We start from the raw sequence: 18,807 nt of genomic DNA, 5'->3' as shown, positions 1-18,807 counted from the left end.
TAAAAATTATGTTGATCGTGCACATGATCACGATCAACAGCAGTAGCAATAGCAAGTGCATTTCCATACCACTTACCAGTGAATTAACACTCCCTAAGCCAATTGCCCCCAACAAGCTGGGTATTAAAGATGGCCCTTACTGAGCTTTTTAGCAAAGCGGGTGATTTAAGGATAACAGCGATTGATCAAAACTGGAAGAGCAAAGATCCTAAACATGAGCCAACCTGATTTTGGTTGAAGGGAGTATGAACTATTCCACTTTTACACTGCTATGGTGATATTATTTCACATTCACCGCTATGTCTGCCTCCTGCAGCATTTTGGGATTTGCAGTTTAGTGAAACCTAAGAGCTCTTAGAGTTCTAAATGCCCTTCCCTAAACTGCAAATCCCAGGAGGCAGATGTCACAGTAAAACTGGAATGATAGCACTGTAATGATGTAGTGCAGTAAAGTTTGTTTGCCCTTTCTAAAATTGTGAAGTGCATGGTATGTCAGAAATCAGATATTGTGTCTGAATGTGTTTAAAATCGTGTGACCATGCTGATTTGGTTTGCAAAAACACGAGGCAAATCCATTTGGAGAGCTTTTGCACAGAGCATAGGCAGCGAAGGAAAGAGAAGCTACAGTGATAGGCATGTGAAAATGTAAAGCATGATTTTGGGAGAGGCAAAGAAAGAGAGTGGATGAAACAGCTGAGGCAGTTCTCTTTTTCAGCCAGATATAATTATCAATTCTTGAGCTACAAATAAGACCAAAGGACAAAAGAGGATCTGTCTAGACTATCTCACTTACAAGGTATTGATTGTTCCAGAGGTAAACAGGTTAGTATAAGTGTGTTTGGCTTGAAAGGTCATGAGTTTTAACACCTGGCAGATAGCTATTCAACCTTGACATAAGTCAAATTGTTGCAGCGTTGCTGAAAAAGGCTTTCTAATGCTAATGCTATCTTGCCCCAAGGATATTTGTTATTTGTACTGTGCCAGACTCCTAGGAAGAGGCCAAAGCTGAGGAGTAGAACACATGATTTGGGTATAGAAGGTGCCAGGCTCCATTCTTGGCATTACCCTTTAAAGAAAGATTAATGAACTCATAGCCCTTCAGATGCAGTTGGAGACCAGCATCAGACTCAGCAATCCACTTGATCCCAGCATTGTCCATAAAGGCACTGTTATTTTCCCTTATAAAAGGCAATGGGTTCATGTATGTGTGTGTGAACAACTCTTTATATTGTGGCAACTTATAGAAATGTTCCCCTCTTGTGCCATTCATTTCCAATTCCATTCCTTTGAAGCTATGCTCTTAGCTACCACTTCCATTAGGTCTTCGCTATGTTTTCCTATGGGATTTCAGTGTGCTTAACCTCCTTCATTTAAACCTGTGGTCTTCAATGCATTTGTCATATGCACATTCCTATCTGTATATGCCAAAGGGGTGTGTGTATGTGCACATGTGTGTATGCATGTCAAACACTATCTTTACTGAATATGGGAATCCAATCTGTCAGGGAGAGCTGAAGTACCAATTTAGGTAAATTATCTGAAGCGGCATCTGTCAACAGATCAATAAATAAATTTGACTGAAGGGAAATGCACTGAATTATGTACCAAAGTACAATGCAGTATTTAAAGCTAATGGCTTTGAATTATCGAGTACGTGAACCATTCATCAAAGTGCAAAGTAGCAATTATTTTGGAAATATTGTTCTTTTTATTTAACACAAAATCATTTCATTCCTTTTAAATATCGCTGGCTTGGGTTGCTTCAGGAAGGGGCTCTGCAATGGTAGAAGGCAAAAAGGAGCAGAGTCGTGAGCAAGTTGATCAGGCTGCTGTGGATGGATTTTGGTTCTGCGTTACAGGGCTCAGCTCAATGAAATAGATCTGCTGGGAAACCCTTAATAGTCTGCTAAAAACAGATGTGTCCAGGCTGGAGCAGTGGGTGAGAATCCTATTGACCATTTTTAGCTAGTTTATGCATCTTCAAATCAATGTCACCTTATAGTGACCTAAAGGCAAACCTATCATGCAGTTTTCTTGGTAAGATTTATTCAGATGTACAGTATTACAAGGAGGTTTGCCATTGCCATTGCCCGTGATGTGCAACTTTACAATGATGGAGCAACCTCGTTAATACAATATGCAACCATGGCAGACAATGTGATGATACACAATGGTGCACTGCACAATATGTCCTATTGCACAATGTGGGCTCTCACTGCACAATGAAGTACTGTGAAAGATGTCCCATTGTGCAATGGCAGCTCCCACCACACACACAAAAAATGTGTGGACAGCTTTCCAGCTGGATTTTTCACCGCCCTCTGTTCTGGATGACCAGTGCCCTATGCCCCTGTTGTGGGCTTCACGATGATACCATTATGCAATGGCAGCCTGTCCCACAATGTACCATATTGTTGCGTGCCATGGCCACACTGCTCACTCCACTTGCATATTGATCCTGATGATGCCACTATGACAGTGTTCCCCTCCTGGGAATATAACTGTTGTGCAGTGCCACAATCCTAAACAGTGCAATTATGACTTGGTTTATGGTGACTTGGATGTACCATGCAAGATGCCCATGCAGACAGCCATGTTGGTGTGGGAATGGAAGCACAAGTAATTGGGGAGGTCAGGGCAGCCGTGGGGCCAGGATGCTCTGGGTTGCCCCTAGAGTATCCTGGCCAATGCAGACAAGGCCCAAATGGAAGTCATGAGAAGGATGGCAGGACATGGCTTTATAGTGGACCAGATCAGTTGTCCATCATTACCAGTACCATCTACTTTTCCTGGCTGTGGTTCTCTAGTGTTTCAGCTAGCTGTTCTTTACAGCATCTGGTGATGCCAGGGGCCACCACAAACTACAATCCTCAGAATTCCATAGCACTGAACCAGGTCAATTAAAGCAGTGTCAAACTGGATTATGACAACCATGACGTGATCGTATCATGGGGGAAGGTTTGTTGTGAGCTGAGAGAGTGTGACCCAGTGGGTTTCCATTGGAGAGTGGGGATTTAAACCTTGGATTGGTCCAACACTCAAACTATTACGCCACACTAGCTCTCTGCTTTGTGATAGCCTATGATAATTTTGTTCCTAAGCCTAACCTACCATACAGGGCTGTTATGGGATTAAAGGCAGGGGAAATGCCTCACACCGGGCTCCTTGAAATAAAGGGTGGGACTGTAATGTAAAATCAAGCAGGCAATTCAAAACTGTTCAAATAACCATATTTTTATTTGTTGTTTTCTTTACAGAAAAAATGATGCTGGATTACAGATGGCTTACCACAGTTTTCTGGCATGAAGACAAGCTATAAAGCACAAAAAAGGAGAGGAAAAAAAATCCCCACGGACAAATGAACTTGGAACAAATCAAGAACAAAAAATGCATTTTCATGGCGTTGAAGAGTTCTTTATTTTTCCTCAAGTTTTCTTTTCTTAAAAAACAGACAAAAAGACAAAAGGAACTAAGATTTTCACAGGACCCAGACTTGCTCTTCAGGTGACAGTATTCAAGCATGTTCTTTTATTACCTTTAAATTAAGAGAAAAAGAAAGAAAGAAAGAAAATAAACAGAAGAGAGTACCAGGAGAACTGAGACACAGGGAACATTTGGTATACTCCGATCCTCCTTAAAGCTCTCATCCGAGATATGGATGGAAAACACCTTTCAACCCCTTTGACTGATGACACCCTGTGCGTTTGTAAAAGGACACGAGTATCATGCAGTATTTAGAGAATGTTTGCAAATGTACCTTTTAATATCATATTTTATGGATATCCTGCAATATATTTAATTAGAAAGGAGGGTAGCCTGGACTTTGAGGCACCTTCTCCTTTTAGGCAAAGTTGTTTTTTTATTTGTGGTCAAGATGACTTTTTTGATTACTTAAGATTTTTGGGTTATTTCATGACATGTTAACTGCAAGGAGCAAAACCGACAAGGGGCACCTTCTCTTCTGCGGGCAGAGCCTCAACTGCAAACCGAAGTTGCAGAGGGGAGTTGCTGCGCCGTGTGCGCTCTAAGTTATTTTTTCTAAGTGGCTGGGATACCAAACATTTCTAAGGGCCATTTCAACCCACTATGGATGCTTGATCTCCTTGTAAATGTACATACATTAGGGAGTAGTCAATTCCCTGATGACTGTACTGTAGATGAGAAAGGCTTGAATCCTGTTGGTTACTCCCAAGTAGAGTTGACCCACTGATGCCAACATTTACATAAATCCCACCGATGCAATGGATCTACTTTAGTACGGGCTATCAATAGGATTCAAACCACAAACACTTCCAGTATTCATACCTTATTTTTCTATATGTACACTGGAGTGGGGTGGGGAGAAGAAGAGGAAGGTGTATGCCTTCAATCCTATATTGTTAGTCTCAAATAGACTACACCCATTGAATCAAATTTGCCAGTCACCAACTGAGTCAACAGAGTTATGCGAGTTGGAAGTAACCAAACAGGATTCGGCCCGTATAATTTATTTTTAATAGAAAGAAAAGAGTGTAAGCAAAGAGACAGACCTAGGATGGCTAGAATCGAGCAAAATGGCATTGTTCCTGCCTTCTTCTCTATTTTCCCTCACCACTTTAAAGCTTTGCCCTGTGTTGCAACTACTGTCATTTGATTTAGCACTAGCCGATCTGCATCTATAACTCTATAGAACATAGGAACTGGAAAGGTTTTCTTTGTCATACTCCCCCACTCTCCCCAGCAGCTCTCCTGTCTGGTCAAGTGAGTATACATATTGAGGGTGTCTTGATCCTTCCGGGGAGCTCCATGCTACTTTCCTTGCCTGCCAACTCGCTCTTGGATCAGCTTCTCGCTCAGCTCCCACAAGGCTGCTGCAGTCACTTCGTTCTGTGCCTCTTGTGAAGGCAGGCAGCGGCAACAGTTGTTGAAGTACATCCCTCCCAGGCCTTCTAGTTCTGGGGCAGTAGCACAGTAGATTGTCGTAGCGGCTCCTTGTTGCTGGAATTAAACAAAGAGAAACAGAAAGGTCGTATTATTTTTAAAACGCAAAGGGTAAATCAGACCAGACTACCATCAACAACCTAATAACCATTTAGACTGCACTCAGGGTGAATCTGCAAGGACCCTACCTCCACCTGTCTTCCAGTTAGTGGTGTTGTTAAGTGGGGAGTGACTCAATCTTTCCAAGGTTGAATAAAAATTTTCCCTATAAGCATCAGTGTTAAATGAAAGGAGCCTGATATTTGTATGAATTATATAGATCATGGCCCTGTCTGCACAAGCCAAATAAACCAGCCTCCCTGCAGCCTCTCAGCAGAGAGTCTAGATGATGCAGGACCCAATCCCCGAGCCCGGTGCAAAACGTCTGGATAATATGCGGCCAGTTCAGTGCCAAATCTGGGGTATATCCCAGTGTAAACAGTGTAAAATAAGTCCCTGCTTGCTCCTGGTCTTCCTGGAAGATCTGGAGACCTCCATTCCACACCCGCCACTGGTGTATGTCACTTACTCTGAGGTCAGTAAGAAGCATCCAGCCATCTGATCAATGCTTTTGGGTCCTTCATTCTGACCTCAGGAGCAAGTGGCAGTTGCATCAGGTGGCTGCGCCAGCAGGATGTTCATGTGAACAGCCAACAAACGGAGGGTCTGAGTTAACAGGGAGAGGTCAAGGCAGTTCTGAGGCCAGGATATTTTGGTTAGTGCAGACAGAACCTATGATCAAATCAGGTCTGTAGGCCACAAAATGCTAGCAGCAGGTTCCTTCTAACATATTTGGAACGGAAGGGCATATTGGTTATTTGAGCTCAGGGCTACATACGTTGTTAATCATTAGCATCTGGGATTACCTTCTAACTGCTTTTAAAATTATAACCTTGGGAATAACTTTCTCAAGATGAAGCTGAATCTTTGAAATCATTGGGGAACAAGGATGGAAGACAAGACCTCCTTCAAATTGTTTCAGACAGAAATATATTTGTTGTTTTGTTGCATCTAGTCAAGCACAGAGTCAGGGGTGTGCTCTTTCCTTCCCCCAAGTGAGACTATGAAAAAGTTGGGAAAAGCTGACCATAAATTGTAGCACTGGTACAAAAAAATACAAATTCTGAAATTTTACAAATTTCAGAATTGGGATCTTTGTGCCCAATTTGAATTGCTTGGGCTCAGCACAAGTGTATCTGTTGCTGTGGGATACACACATCTCTGACTGTAAAAAAAAGAGGACGGTACCATTTTACTTTGAAGCTGTAATTAAAAATAATAGGTTTGCTCATTCAGGAAGACAATATTCATTCAGGCCTAATTTAAAAACCAATACAGTTTATCCAGCACCTTATGATTATTTATGTTCATTTTATTCAACTATTTATAATCTTTAGGAATCTGAATAAAGTGACGCCAAACGTTAAACCAGAAGACAGCAACCATCACTGCAGACAACCAGTATGATGGTGGCAACCATTTCTTTAGGCAGCAGGGCTTGTCTCCTAAATTATGTCTTCCTCTGAAATATTTATGGCATTGCCCATAAGGGTAGTTGATGAATCACTAAAGGAACACTGGCAATAGAAAGAATCCTCAGAAAATTCACATCCTTCAATAATACTAAGAGTCTACTGCAAAGATCTGCAGGGCAGGTTAAAAGAAGTTCTTCAAATGGAACATTCAGACAAACCTTTGCCAGGCTCTATGGAATCAATATTTGAAATATGTGAAATTAAGGGGTGCATTCAGAATGATTAATATGTACAAAAAGTCTTTGGTGTTCCTGTTCATTGCAATTATATCTTGGAGATCCATATATGTTTTGCTTGTCCCAGAAGATTGTCTATCATTTTCTGGTATGATCAGAGATTTTTTTTTTAATACCAGCTCCTCAGGTTGGTTTATTTTGACCTGGTACAAAATCTGGATTGGGTGGAATCTGAGACTTTGCCATCCGTCTAGGTGTGCCCAAAGGTGATTTAAACTTGTCTTTGCATTGCTTGCTGTCATTCAGTGACTACTCATACACCACTGAAAATATTTTTCAGAGCCTCCTCATGCAAAATGTTTTGCCAGCCCAACTATTTGCATGTGTTGATATTTCACATTCATAGAATCATAGAATTATAGAGTGGGAAGAGACCCCAGGGGCCATCCAGTCCAATCCCCTGCCATATAGAAATACACAATCAAAGCACCGCTCGCCGTTGGCCATCTAGCCTCTGTTTTAAAACCTCCAAAGAAGAAGACTCCACCACTCACCAAGGCAGTGTGTTCCACTGTCAAGCATCTCTTACCATCAGGAAGTGCTTCCTAATGTTTGGTGGAATCTTTCTTCTTCTAACTTGAATCCATTGCTCTGGGTCCTAGTCTCTGGAGCAGCTGACAACAAGCTTGCTCCATCCTCAATATGACATCTCTTCAATTTAAACAGGGCTATCATGGCACCTCTAAACATTTTCTTCTCCAGTCAACATACCCAACTCCCTAAGCCACTCCTGATAGGCTATGGTTTTCATACTCCACTTTGCCCACCTCCTTCTTGAACCTTGGTGCCCAGAACTGGACATCATATTCCAGGTGAGATCTGACCAAAGCTGAAGAGAGTGGTACTGTTACTTCCCCCAGTCTTGACACTATTGATGCAGCCCAGAATTGCATTGGCTGACTTAGCTGCTGCATCACATTACTGACTCATGTTCAGCATGCATTCCACTAAGACTCCTAGATCACCTCCATCACCCATCCTATATCTGTCCATTTCATTTTTAGTGAACAAGTGTAGTAGCCCTGTTCAAATTCATTTCGTTAGTTTTGGCCCAGCCCTCTAATATGTTATGGTTATTTTGAATTCTGATTCTCTCCTCTGGGATATTAGTAAACCCAGTTATGCAGTCTTTAGAGTTTCTAGATCTAGTCTAGTGAATAACTTCCCATGTGAGAACGATAGCTGCTCAGCTAACATAAATCCCTTTCAGGTATGCAAAAGGGATGAAAACAAGACATAGGAAGGGAAAATCTTAGCCCCTCTGCACGTCATCTTTCCATACCCTACAATGGTCCCAGTTGGCCAGATATAGTTCCAATTACTCCTCTGACATCCCACTTTATCAGCTGCTTTTAAAATGTCCCAGTTTCTCTCTGTTCCTTCCACTGTCCCCTTCATCCTCAGCTTAGTTCAATTGCTACAAACTGACATCAAAGTGGAAAAGTAGTTTGCCTCCCATTAGTTCAGATGGAGAGATAAGAAGTGTGCAGAATCTTGATCTTCCCAGTTTGCTCAGGCTATAGTCTTTCATAGCTTGTACGTGCTTCCTCATTAAAACATTGACCACATTCTGATGTTGCTTGGCCACATGTGTCCTGGTTTCCATATGTGAAATGTTGGAGGGTGAGCCATTGCTTTGACTGCATGAAAAGAGCTGGTTATGAAGGACAGAGGCACTTATATGTGGGTGAAGAATCTCCGCATGAGCCAGAAATCTGAACAATCCAAGTTCTGACTCCTGTGGAGAAACTCTATGTGCAAAAAACAACAACAAAAAAACCAAGCCTTTTCTTTTTCAGAATGGTTATTCACACAATCAAAAAAACCATGAAGGCAGGGAGGGAGAACAGCTCATTCGCTTCCATGTGAATTGTTTAAAATCATTTTGCATATTTGAATATATAACTTGGTACCACTGGCTGAGAAAGGGGTATCGACTGTGCAAAAGTGAGAGAGGTGCCAGAGAAATCTGCCATGCTCTGGCCCGATATGCGGCGCCAGCAGCTGCTAATGAGGAACAGGGGGCTCATTAACAAGGTCCTGAATTGTTCTCTGGCTTTCTCACCCCAATCTCCTAAACTCCACTCAACTGAAAGGTTATTTCTTGGGCTAAGAAGCAACACTGGTGGCACCCTAGCTATGAAAGGAAAGGAATCTGATTACTACTTTTCCTGTTGGCAAGCCAAGAAGTGTCTGGTGGCCTATGGAAAATGTTTTTTTCCAAGGGTTACTGCAATGGCAGGGTGTGCAGAGAGCCACCAAAGTGGATCAGTGACAGAAAATAAGTGGAACCATTTCTATGACCAATTGGCTTATAATTCACACAAATCAAATACAAGCTATGAAGAGAGGAGACTATGCAGGACATGCTGCTTTTCCAACTTGAAGTTAACTTCCAGTTCCTCAAGAAAACAAGAGGAAGGGGGAAAAAGTACAGCCAGACCTTCACATCTGCTGGGTTTCCATTCTGGACACACACGCACCCGTGGATGGCAAATTTCACATCAAGTTCCGTTCTCCTCAATGGCAGCGTGATGTGCATGCCACCATGTTGTCGCAGCACATGCACACACTGCCATTGAGAAGAACAGTGCGGGGCTATCTATGGATGCTCCTGTCCACAGATGGCAAGCCCGCAGAAAGCAAGAGCCAACTGTATTTCAAATATCCTTCCTTGCCTGCCATTGAGCTAGTTTTAATAGTAAGGCCACTTACACATTTAACCATCTTATTGGATCAAGTCAGTTGAAGTAATCCTTCCACTGAGACTGATCTAGAAGATACCAGAGGAAGTATCTTTTGACTTTAAGACCTATTTTAAGTTCATGAACTAATTTGTTCTTTACAACCTTGTTTTCCATGCTGAAATTTTGGCTCCCCAGATGTTTTGGACTACAGCTCCCATAACGTCTTATAATTGCTCTTTCCACAGGGGTGAATGGGAATTGTAGGCCAAAGTATCTGGAGGGCCAAAGGTCCCCTGCCCTTTGTTTAGGACTATCTTATCTCCTGTGTAGGGATTCAGATGTTCAGCCATTAGCCAACAGTTAGCATCTGAGTCTACCCCATGAAATTAGTTTTGTCTGTTGAGAATGAATGACTGATTGGGGAAGTAGTTGTTTCATTATGCTGAAATGGAGGTGAAATATGGGACCAAACCCAAATCATTATAAGCAATCTGTTTTAGAAGGTTGTTCATATCGATATATACACTGCTGCAACTCTGGTTTCTTATGAAATTTAACATCCACTTAAGGTTTAGCTCATTGAGCCAATGTAACAGAATAGGAAATGATGCTCTCCCTCTTGAGTTTGGTTTAGTTTTTCAGCGTGCATCAAGAAATTCACAGCATGAATATAGCAATTCTATTACATTACCAATCAATCCAAAGATAAAAATAGAGCAGTTGTCATGTCTATAGACATGTATAGGATTTTTTCCTTTAAAATGAAATAAAATTAATATGATCTATGCAACGAAACCAAACCTCTAGTCTTTCAGCTTTGCCTGGATGTTTGCTGGATCCCAGCACAAACATTTATCCTGTATTTTCAAAACTTCCAGACTATGTGTGTGTGTATCTGTGTGACAGAGTGCGCATGTGAGTGCAAGGAAAGAGAGGGGGAGAGGCAGAAGTACCCAATGGATAGTTGTTTTCACAGTCTTTGTGGTTCACACATCATCAGCATAAGACAAAACAAGATGTCAGGAAACTAATTGGTAACCAATTCCACACTGCTGATACAAGATGAAACGTCCTCTAAACTGATTTTTTTAAAAAGGAAGAAGAAGCATGCTTTAATCACCACCACATGCTTTTCAGCGCTGAGCGCTTTGTGCCACATCAGTACACTGCGCACTCCATGTTAAACAGCTTCATTAAAAACCTCTTGAACAATGAGTGTGTCACTTGTCACAAATGGCCCGCGATCTATTGTGATACAGCAAGGGGGGAAATAAAGAGGGAGAGCGCAGGAGATTTAGGCAATCTAAACAACTTTTGTTTTGACTCTTTTCAAGCTGTCAAAAGATTGTCAGGTGCATATGGTGCTAATGATTCAAGCGGAGGTCAACTGGCATTCACATCGAACAAAAGCAGGCTGCTGGAATGATGAATGCATGGGACAAAGGATTTTGGAGAAGCACAAGTGAACCTTTAACCATGGCTCAAATGTTGCTTCCAATGGGGTTGGGGGAGCATGGTAAATGCTGTATTTAGATTTTTCTTTTGTCAATTAAAGTTTGAAATCATCTTGAAGTCTAGGTTAGGATAGAATAGATGATTTATATTATACTTACAGCACAGAGCCATTAAATGTAAACACAGGCTGGCATCCTGTTAGTAAGTTAAGATGTTGTAAGTCTGCCTTTTGACAACAGAATTCTTCTTTTTCTTCTTCTTCTTGGTCATTGCATAGGTCAGATTTCTATTCTGACCACACAGGGACCCAAAGTTGCCAGAAAGCCCATCTTGTACACCAAACAACCCCCACAACATTGGCATTTCTTGCTTGCCAGAGAGTGAAGAAGGAGGCTCAGCAGCAATGTGAGCAAGGTGCATGCAGAGACACCCCAGGATGACCCAGAGGTCCCTGCCAGGGCCTGTCATAATGCACCCAGATAAATGAAATGACCACTTGGAAGGGGCTGTGGGGCTTACAAGATGGATGGTGGGGGGGGGGGGAGTAGCATCATGAGATATATGTATCATCTACCTTTGTCAGAATTCTTGCCTTAAATTCCACCAGAATCCCCCCTCTTACCCGCTGCAGCAAAATGTGGTACCACTGGGAAGCTCCCTTCCTACATGGTCCCTGCAACCGGGTTAGCGGTGTCACTGTAGGCATGAAACAAGGCAGCAAGCCTTCTTCTGACCTCAGACGGACTCATGCCCATAGAACAATTTGGCAAGGACACTCACAGGAACAATGTGAGAAGGCAGCCCCCACTGTTGTTTTGCTCTGGGCTCCCCAGAAAACCAAGAACTAAAGGTTAGCCTTTTTGATATAGGACAAGGGGTGGAAAACCCAAATCGGGTTGAGGTGGGTGTCACCTAGTACAGTCTGAACTCCTTGTACCTGTCCAGTGATGCCACTGGAGCTGAGTATTGTAAACAGCAAACAGACAGCTTGGGGGGCATTTGGGGTACATAGCTAATGTAGATAAGCCTTTAATTATGGAGAAGTAGCTATATGCTGGATCATGGCTAATATTGTCAAGTGGCCCTCCCCTCCCCGCAATTCATTCACTTCTTGTGAAAGGCATCAAATAATTTTTCTTAAATATGAGGAAGCTATCAATTTTAAGCATTTACAGATCTCCTCTAATCAATGGATTCTTTGTTGTTAGCATGTGTTCTTCATCTATTGTAGGAGTGGAGAATGTGTTGCCTTGTGTAAAATAATAATTCCCATCTTTCATGGCTATTGGCCATGCTGGCTGGAGATAACCTTTCCCTTAGTAAAAGGTAGTGCTAGTGGGCCCTACAACTCATCTAAGAAAATATAAATGGTTGCTTCTTGAAGTTTCTAAAGAGAAGTAATCTGCCCCATTTTAGAGGACAAAAAACAACCTGAGGAGGAACCCCCATAGCAGCGTTTTGTTCTTATCTGTCCCAATCTGTTGGGTAAATAACAATTTTTTTATTTGTTTCTATGCACCTATGAACTATAGCCACAAATTTCTTCTCTAGATACTTGACTGCTCCAAGAATAGTCTCACAAACCACTCACTTACTCTATCTTTTTCCTCTCCACTTTTATATTTGCAAATGAAGACATCACACACATTTTAACTATATGTCTTCCTAGCTGACAAAGCTGCATGGTGTAGTGGTTGAGTGCTGGGCTAAGACTCCAGGAGACCCAGGTTTGAATTCCTCTTTGGCCATGGAAACCCGCTGGGTGACTTTGGGCGAGTCACACTTTATCTCACAGGAAGGCAATGGTCACCACCACCACCCCAAAATAAATCTTGCCCAGAACCCCCTGTGATCCATACATCAGAAATGACTTGAAGGCACACATCAACCTTCTAACTCATCTTTTTACAAACTAAATGCAGTAGGCATATAGGGAAGAAAAAGCTAAGAACTCTGGCCCCAAATCTTTGGAATGAATGAAGTCTGACACCACTTTAACTGCCAAGGCTCAATGTGATGGAAATTTGGGGTTTGTACCTTTGTGAAATGTCTATCCTTTTCTGCTAGAGCACTCTGGTGAGAACGATACACCAAACTACCAGATCCCAGGATTCCATAGGATTCAGCCAAGGCAGTTAAAGCAATGTCCAACAGCATTCATTCTGCAATGAGGCACCAACCCTCCTTAGAGAATTCCTGAAACTCTCCCAGCTAAATTCGGGAATAAAATACTGTTAGCCAGTTACTACATTGGAGGCGTTTATTTTTTGGCAATGACTACAAATTAATATCGAACTACCATAATGCTACAAAGGCTTTCCATGGCATGTATGATTTGTTTGTTTCTTAAAAAGCACCCCCGCTTTACAATAAGTAATGCCGCCATTAGCAATCCAGTGTAATCTTGTGCTTCTGTTGGAAAGACATTATATGCCTAATGTTTAGTTTTTAGACTTAGCAATTTCCAAAGGGCATGCGTATTCTCTCAAATTATCATTCTGTCCTAGTGCGGGTCAAAATATATAGCATACAAAAAAATAAATTAATAGCCATTAATGACAAATGCAATCAATTCTAAATAATAATATAGATTACTGAACTTTTAAGGTGATATAGATGGAATAATCAGATGATATTATTATTATTATTATTATTATTATTATTATTGAATAAAGAAAAAGGTATTATGGAGAATGAATGGAATGGTTACTATCTCCATAAGAACTAGCCCTAACTATGTTGTGTGTGTATGTGCCTTCAAGTCGCTGGTTGACTTATGGCCATCCCATGTGTTTCATTGGGCTTTCTTAGGCAAGGAAGATTCAGAGGTGGTTTTGCCGGTTCCTCCCTCTGAAATATAGCCTACAGCTCCTGGTTTTCATTGGCAGTCTCCCATCCAAATACTAACCAGAGCTGACCCTGCTTAGCTTCCAATAACAGGCAGAATCTGGTTCCTTCTATTAACTATGTTAGAAAAATTAAAATTCCAGCACAGAGTCTGGTGCCAAAAGAAACAAACTGATCCTCAGACGTGAGAGTTCAAAATCCTACATTGCCCAGTACTTTTTCTACCAGTGACCAAACTTGTCCCTATCCAACTTGTGTTTTTTGTGGTTGCTGCTTTTTAAAGCTGTAACAGAATCACTGGGAAACAGAGGCAGAAAGGGAGGATGGCCTTGCAGCAATCTTTATTTCATCCTCAAAATACTACTTAAGCCAATACTGTGCATGGAATGCAGATACAGATATAATCTATAAAAATCTGCTTATTTTCTCCCTGCCATTTCTTTGCAGTTAATTCCCAACAATAGTTTACGACAAAGACTGAAAGCTATCGAAGACATGCAAAGTGTTTTCTGGTTGTCACTTTTTTCTTCTCCTATGTGCACACACACACAGAGCATTCTTCCCATATATTGTTGGAGATAAACTCCCTCGACTCCTCAAGCAGAGGAATGGAAAGAAAGAGGATTTCTTTGCCACTGCCGAGGCATTAAAACTTACTTTAGTGATTTATTCTAGCCGCATTCAGAATATGCAATTTGATTAAAAGTACATTTTGGGGGTTTTAACTATACAAAAGGAATGGTATCCATTGTAATAAATGTATTTTGAGAAAGCATTATGGTCTTTTGCCTTAACCCTGAGACCCCTCCGTCTTAAGAGAAGCTGGTTCAAACAGAGATTGGCAACATTAGTTTCATCCCAAATGTGGGAAAGGAAACTAGGACAATCAAAACCCTGGCATTAACCACACTAGTTGCAGAATAAGTATGAATATATCTGTATAGAAAGCAGGTAAAAACAGCAGCTATCTCTTGGCAATTTCTTGAACATCAATGTACATTGACAAACAGCTGAAGTCTTGATTTTATAGCATTTGATTATAAAGTATTATTAAAGTGTACTCACTTGGCCTTGGAGCCCAATTCCCAAATACTATTTGTTACAGATATGCTTCTTTCTTTCTTTCTTTCTTTCTTTCTTTCTTTCTTTCTTTCTTTCTTTCTCTTTCTCTCATTCTTTCTTTTTTATTGGCCAAGCAAGCATCTTAATTTATTTTTTACATTTGTTTCCCCATTACAAATATTTGAACCGACAGTGGGTTAAACTGAGTCCGCGCACAGTAACTTAAGTGATAAGGGGCTTTCTGTCTAATTGTACTACTTGTTCCTTTCTCATGCAACTTCCTCCTTGCAAATGTGATACCCAAAAGGAATTGCTGGCCCAGGAACAAAGAACTATGTAGCTAGTTTGGACCTTTGTTTCATGCAAAATCAGTTCCCCCAGCTGAAGTATCTGAAGTTAGCTTGCCATACAAATGGGCCTGAACAGATAGGCCAAAATAAAGCTGCTTCGGGTCACTTTGGAGGTATGCTGTTTAAATGCCACATGCATCTTAAGAGGCCAGAAGCTGCACCAAAGTTGCACTCCGGTCCTTAGGAGTGAAGCATGGCTTTGGCACAGCTTCCAGTCAATTAGGACGCATGCATCATTTAAATAGCATATCTCCAAAGTTACTCAAAGCAGCTTTATTTTAGCCTGTCTGTTTGGGCCCAAACCTTGGCAAATTAATCCCAGTCATGGAATGCTGTCCAAACTGAAGCACCCATTTCTAGAAAGGGTTGAAATGGATGCTGATCTACCTTGAAAGGGATACTGATTCCACTTTTGTTGCACCTTGAAGATAGATCTTAGACATTCCTATTGCCTATTCAGTTCCAACTGGGACAGCTACAATCTATACTACAAGATGGGTTTATGTCTTTGACCTCAGTCCAGGTCCTGTCATGGGTTATTTGTGTGTAGCCAAAATAAAACAAACTAACAGCAATATTATCCACTGCACTGTGGTGCAGAGCTTCAAAATGTATACCTTCTACCTGTTGGATTCTGACTGTGTGCCATTGTCACACACCAAGACTGCAATGTAAATTATGACTTACAGTGTATTGAATCACTACTTACATTGTAAATCATTACCATGCACTAAAAGGGTCAGTATTCGCTTGGAGGAAGGAAAGAGAGAAAACTGCTTTCAGTGGTGTGACGTAGTGGGTTAGAAGGATGAATTGAGAGTTGGAAGATCCAGGTTCGTCTCATTTATTGTTTATGTTGTGACCCGCCTTGATCCACTGGAAAAGGTGGGCTAAAAATAAACTATTATTATTATTATTATTATTATTAGTGAAACTGACTCAATAGCTTTGGGCTTTCTCTCGGCTTAACTTACCTCATAGAGTTTTGCAAGGACAGAGTGTGCCGGAAGACATGCTTTCTACTTGGAGCTCAAAAACGGAACGGCGGTTGATATATGTAATTATTAAAGAAATAAACTGAAGAAATCCTTCTAAAAGTGATTGTTAAGAAACAAAACTGGTCTATCCCCCCCCCTTTTTTTTTTGTCATGCCATTAAAGGAAAACAAGTACTAAAAAACTGAAAAATGAACCATAGGTTCTTGACATATTCTGTTGCCGTTTCACTTTGACGGAATCGTTTGAGGATTTATCTGTAATTAACTTTAATAATATATAAATATATTATTTATATACATGTATGTATACTTAACGGTCTTGTATATATTTCTACGACCCTTTTAATACTATTGATGTTACACTAGTCAGAATTAAGTATATCTTCATGCATAATGTTTCAAAGAACGGCATCTCATTGTGCAATTTTAACTGGCTTCATTCTCAATTGTTTGAACAGAAATATGCAAGAAAAATAATTATTATTTAAATAAAGCTGTAAGGGAAAATGAGAAAGAAATCCAGAAGCAATTGAACTTTCTAAGGTTTTTTGTTTTTACTTTTTAAAGGAAAGAATACAAAACAAATATATCCAGATAAAAATTCACAGCACTATCTACTAGGGAGTACTTCTGGGTCAGCCCCAGTTCATATCAATGGAAGTGATGCAGAAGAACTTCCCAGGAGATTTTTGTCCTTAGTCTTAAAATACAATGATCACTTTAATAATTTTGTTTTAGAAAAATGTCTTAAATCCATCAAAGCTGTATGGTTTCTACTGGATTGAGATTTCACCCTATTTTTTGCACATTGTGTACATAAACGTCAGTTTTAAAATGCACTTGGAAAAGCCAGAGTGTGGGACGATGGGGCCGCGATACAGCAAGGTATTAAGTGCTAATTCTGTCTTCCAGAAGCTAAATAAGGGAATGTATTTTGCAATAATACAGATCTAGCCAACAGCCTCCTCTGTCTGGACTTTGACCTCCAAAGTCAGGCACTCCAGTATTATGTATGTGTGACTCTCATAGATAGTCTGCTGTAAAGTGAGTTCCAGTTTAGTGCATCTCTCAGGCTAAAGACACTGGTCTTGTTGATATTTCATTTAGTACATACTGTAGAGTCTAATTTATATCACTTCTATAATTAATGGTGATAGCTTAGGCACTGCCTTTACAAGGAGAGCTCCTTGTATGTTGGTCAATGGATAATGAGAAAACAATAGGTGTTTCATTCACCAGCAGCTTCTCGATAGTTAGTTAGGAAATGATTGTGTTGCTTCCATCGCCAGGGTAAATATCGCTACCATTGTGTTTGTGGACATTTTAAAACGCACCCAATGCAAATAGACTAGAAACAAGCAAAAACGTTTTTAAAGGGACTCCCGTTATGCTATACCTTTAGCATAGAGTTCGGAAGGTTTATCTCAACAGCTCTTTGCCTTCTTTGGTGCAAATATATCTCAATATGCATGTGCTGACTATTCGAACAACTGTATTTTAAAAGAAATACAATTATGATGCCTTTCTCTTCTCCTGTGTAGATTGTAAATAAATGTAGATCTTCCTTTTTTGTCCCCCCCCTCCATGTAAATATATGTAAATATTAACAAGCTATGCATGCTGATATTCTAGGCAATTTCAGGTACTTTTATAATCCAAAGGCATGTACTTGAACTGGTTTGTTAAAAAAAGAAAAGAAAAGAAATCTACTCAAACCCTTTAAAGCTTATTAGAAATTAAAGATTTGTTACTAGACTGGTTATTCAGTCCTAGGCATGTGTTGGTTTTTCATTTACAAACCTACCTACTCACTTTCTTTCCTTCCTTCTTTCCTTCCTTCCTTCCATCCTTCTTTCTTTCTTGGTCAACTCTACCTAGCAGGAGCATTCTTTCAAAACACGTTGCATGCCCTCTCTTCTCCTTCATTAAGGAGGTGACTACATGTGTCATTTAAACCTTGATCATAACTAGAAAAACATGGCTTAGATGATACTTATCACATGACAGTGCCTCTGACCCATAGCTGCGTTCATGCACCGCCATTGACAGTAATGGGACTATGCTATCTATAGATGCTCCAATCCACAAATGGCTAGCCTACTGATATGGAGGGCCAACTGTATTACTTTCTGTGCAGAAGATGCTGGTCAATAGTCTGGAACAGCTATGCAAAGGGATCTAGTAGCACCTTTGAGACTAAATGAAATAAAGAAGCTGGTAGCAGGAGCATTTGTAGACTGCAACAGCTACATGGAGTCGGTAGAAACAGGCGCTTGCCGCCGGTCTGGACCCGAAATTAGGGCTAGATAGGTCTGGGCATCCACATGCGCCCAGCCCTTCTATCGGCACCCGTGTCCCATCATGGTGTGTCCCCATTTACACGGGGTGCACCATGATGATGCATGCGCGTCAGAGCGTCCAAACGGTGCTCGCCGGAAGGGGCGCCATCATCGTGCATGAGTGCCATAATGACACCCCTAAAAAGAAGCTGCTTAGAGTGGGGTTTTTTTGCTTATCAGTGTGTGCATGTGCAGTTTCCTCACAGCTGCTATGTACAATAAAAATGGTACGTTGAGTATATCCAGCTTTACACTCATTTGGGGCTCTTAATCAGTTTTATATTTCATTTTCCTACACTCATGCCTCAAAATGTGACCTGTTCCATGTAATGGCCAGAGA

At 40.9% G+C, this 18,807-nt stretch overlaps 2 protein-coding genes across 3 annotated transcripts in view; one reads left to right on the top strand and one right to left on the bottom strand.

Moving 5' to 3' along the window:
- LOC149305991 (transcription factor Maf-like) overlaps positions 1 to 3,331 on the top strand; it is a 179,712-nt gene extending 176,381 nt beyond the window's left edge. The window contains exon 3 of the mRNA XM_089476736.1: positions 3,258 to 3,331. The gene's annotated coding sequence lies outside the window, so the exon portion shown is untranslated. The remainder of the gene's footprint in view (positions 1 to 3,257) is intronic.
- Positions 3,274 to 18,807, bottom strand: part of LOC149305990 (WW domain-containing oxidoreductase) — a 415,139-nt gene continuing 399,605 nt past the window's right edge. Inside the window, exons 9-10 of one of the 2 annotated variants that reach the window (XM_089476739.1) lie at positions 4,802 to 4,977; positions 3,274 to 3,535 (exon numbers count right to left, since the gene is read on the bottom strand). In XM_089476739.1, coding sequence (XP_089332865.1) covers positions 3,532 to 3,535; positions 4,802 to 4,977 — 180 coding nt within the window. In that variant the 3' untranslated portion in view covers positions 3,274 to 3,531. Of the gene's footprint in view, positions 4,978 to 18,807 lie in introns of both variants that reach the window. The other variant, XM_089476738.1, reaches the window with a different exon arrangement.

The sequence above is a fragment of the Sceloporus occidentalis genome, unplaced genomic scaffold, assembly GCF_023333645.1.
Source record: "Sceloporus occidentalis isolate IW3139 unplaced genomic scaffold, rSceOcc1.0.p SCAF_10, whole genome shotgun sequence".
Lineage (NCBI taxonomy): Eukaryota > Metazoa > Chordata > Lepidosauria > Squamata > Phrynosomatidae > Sceloporus > Sceloporus occidentalis.
This window is presented reverse-complemented; position numbering and strand designations above follow the sequence as displayed.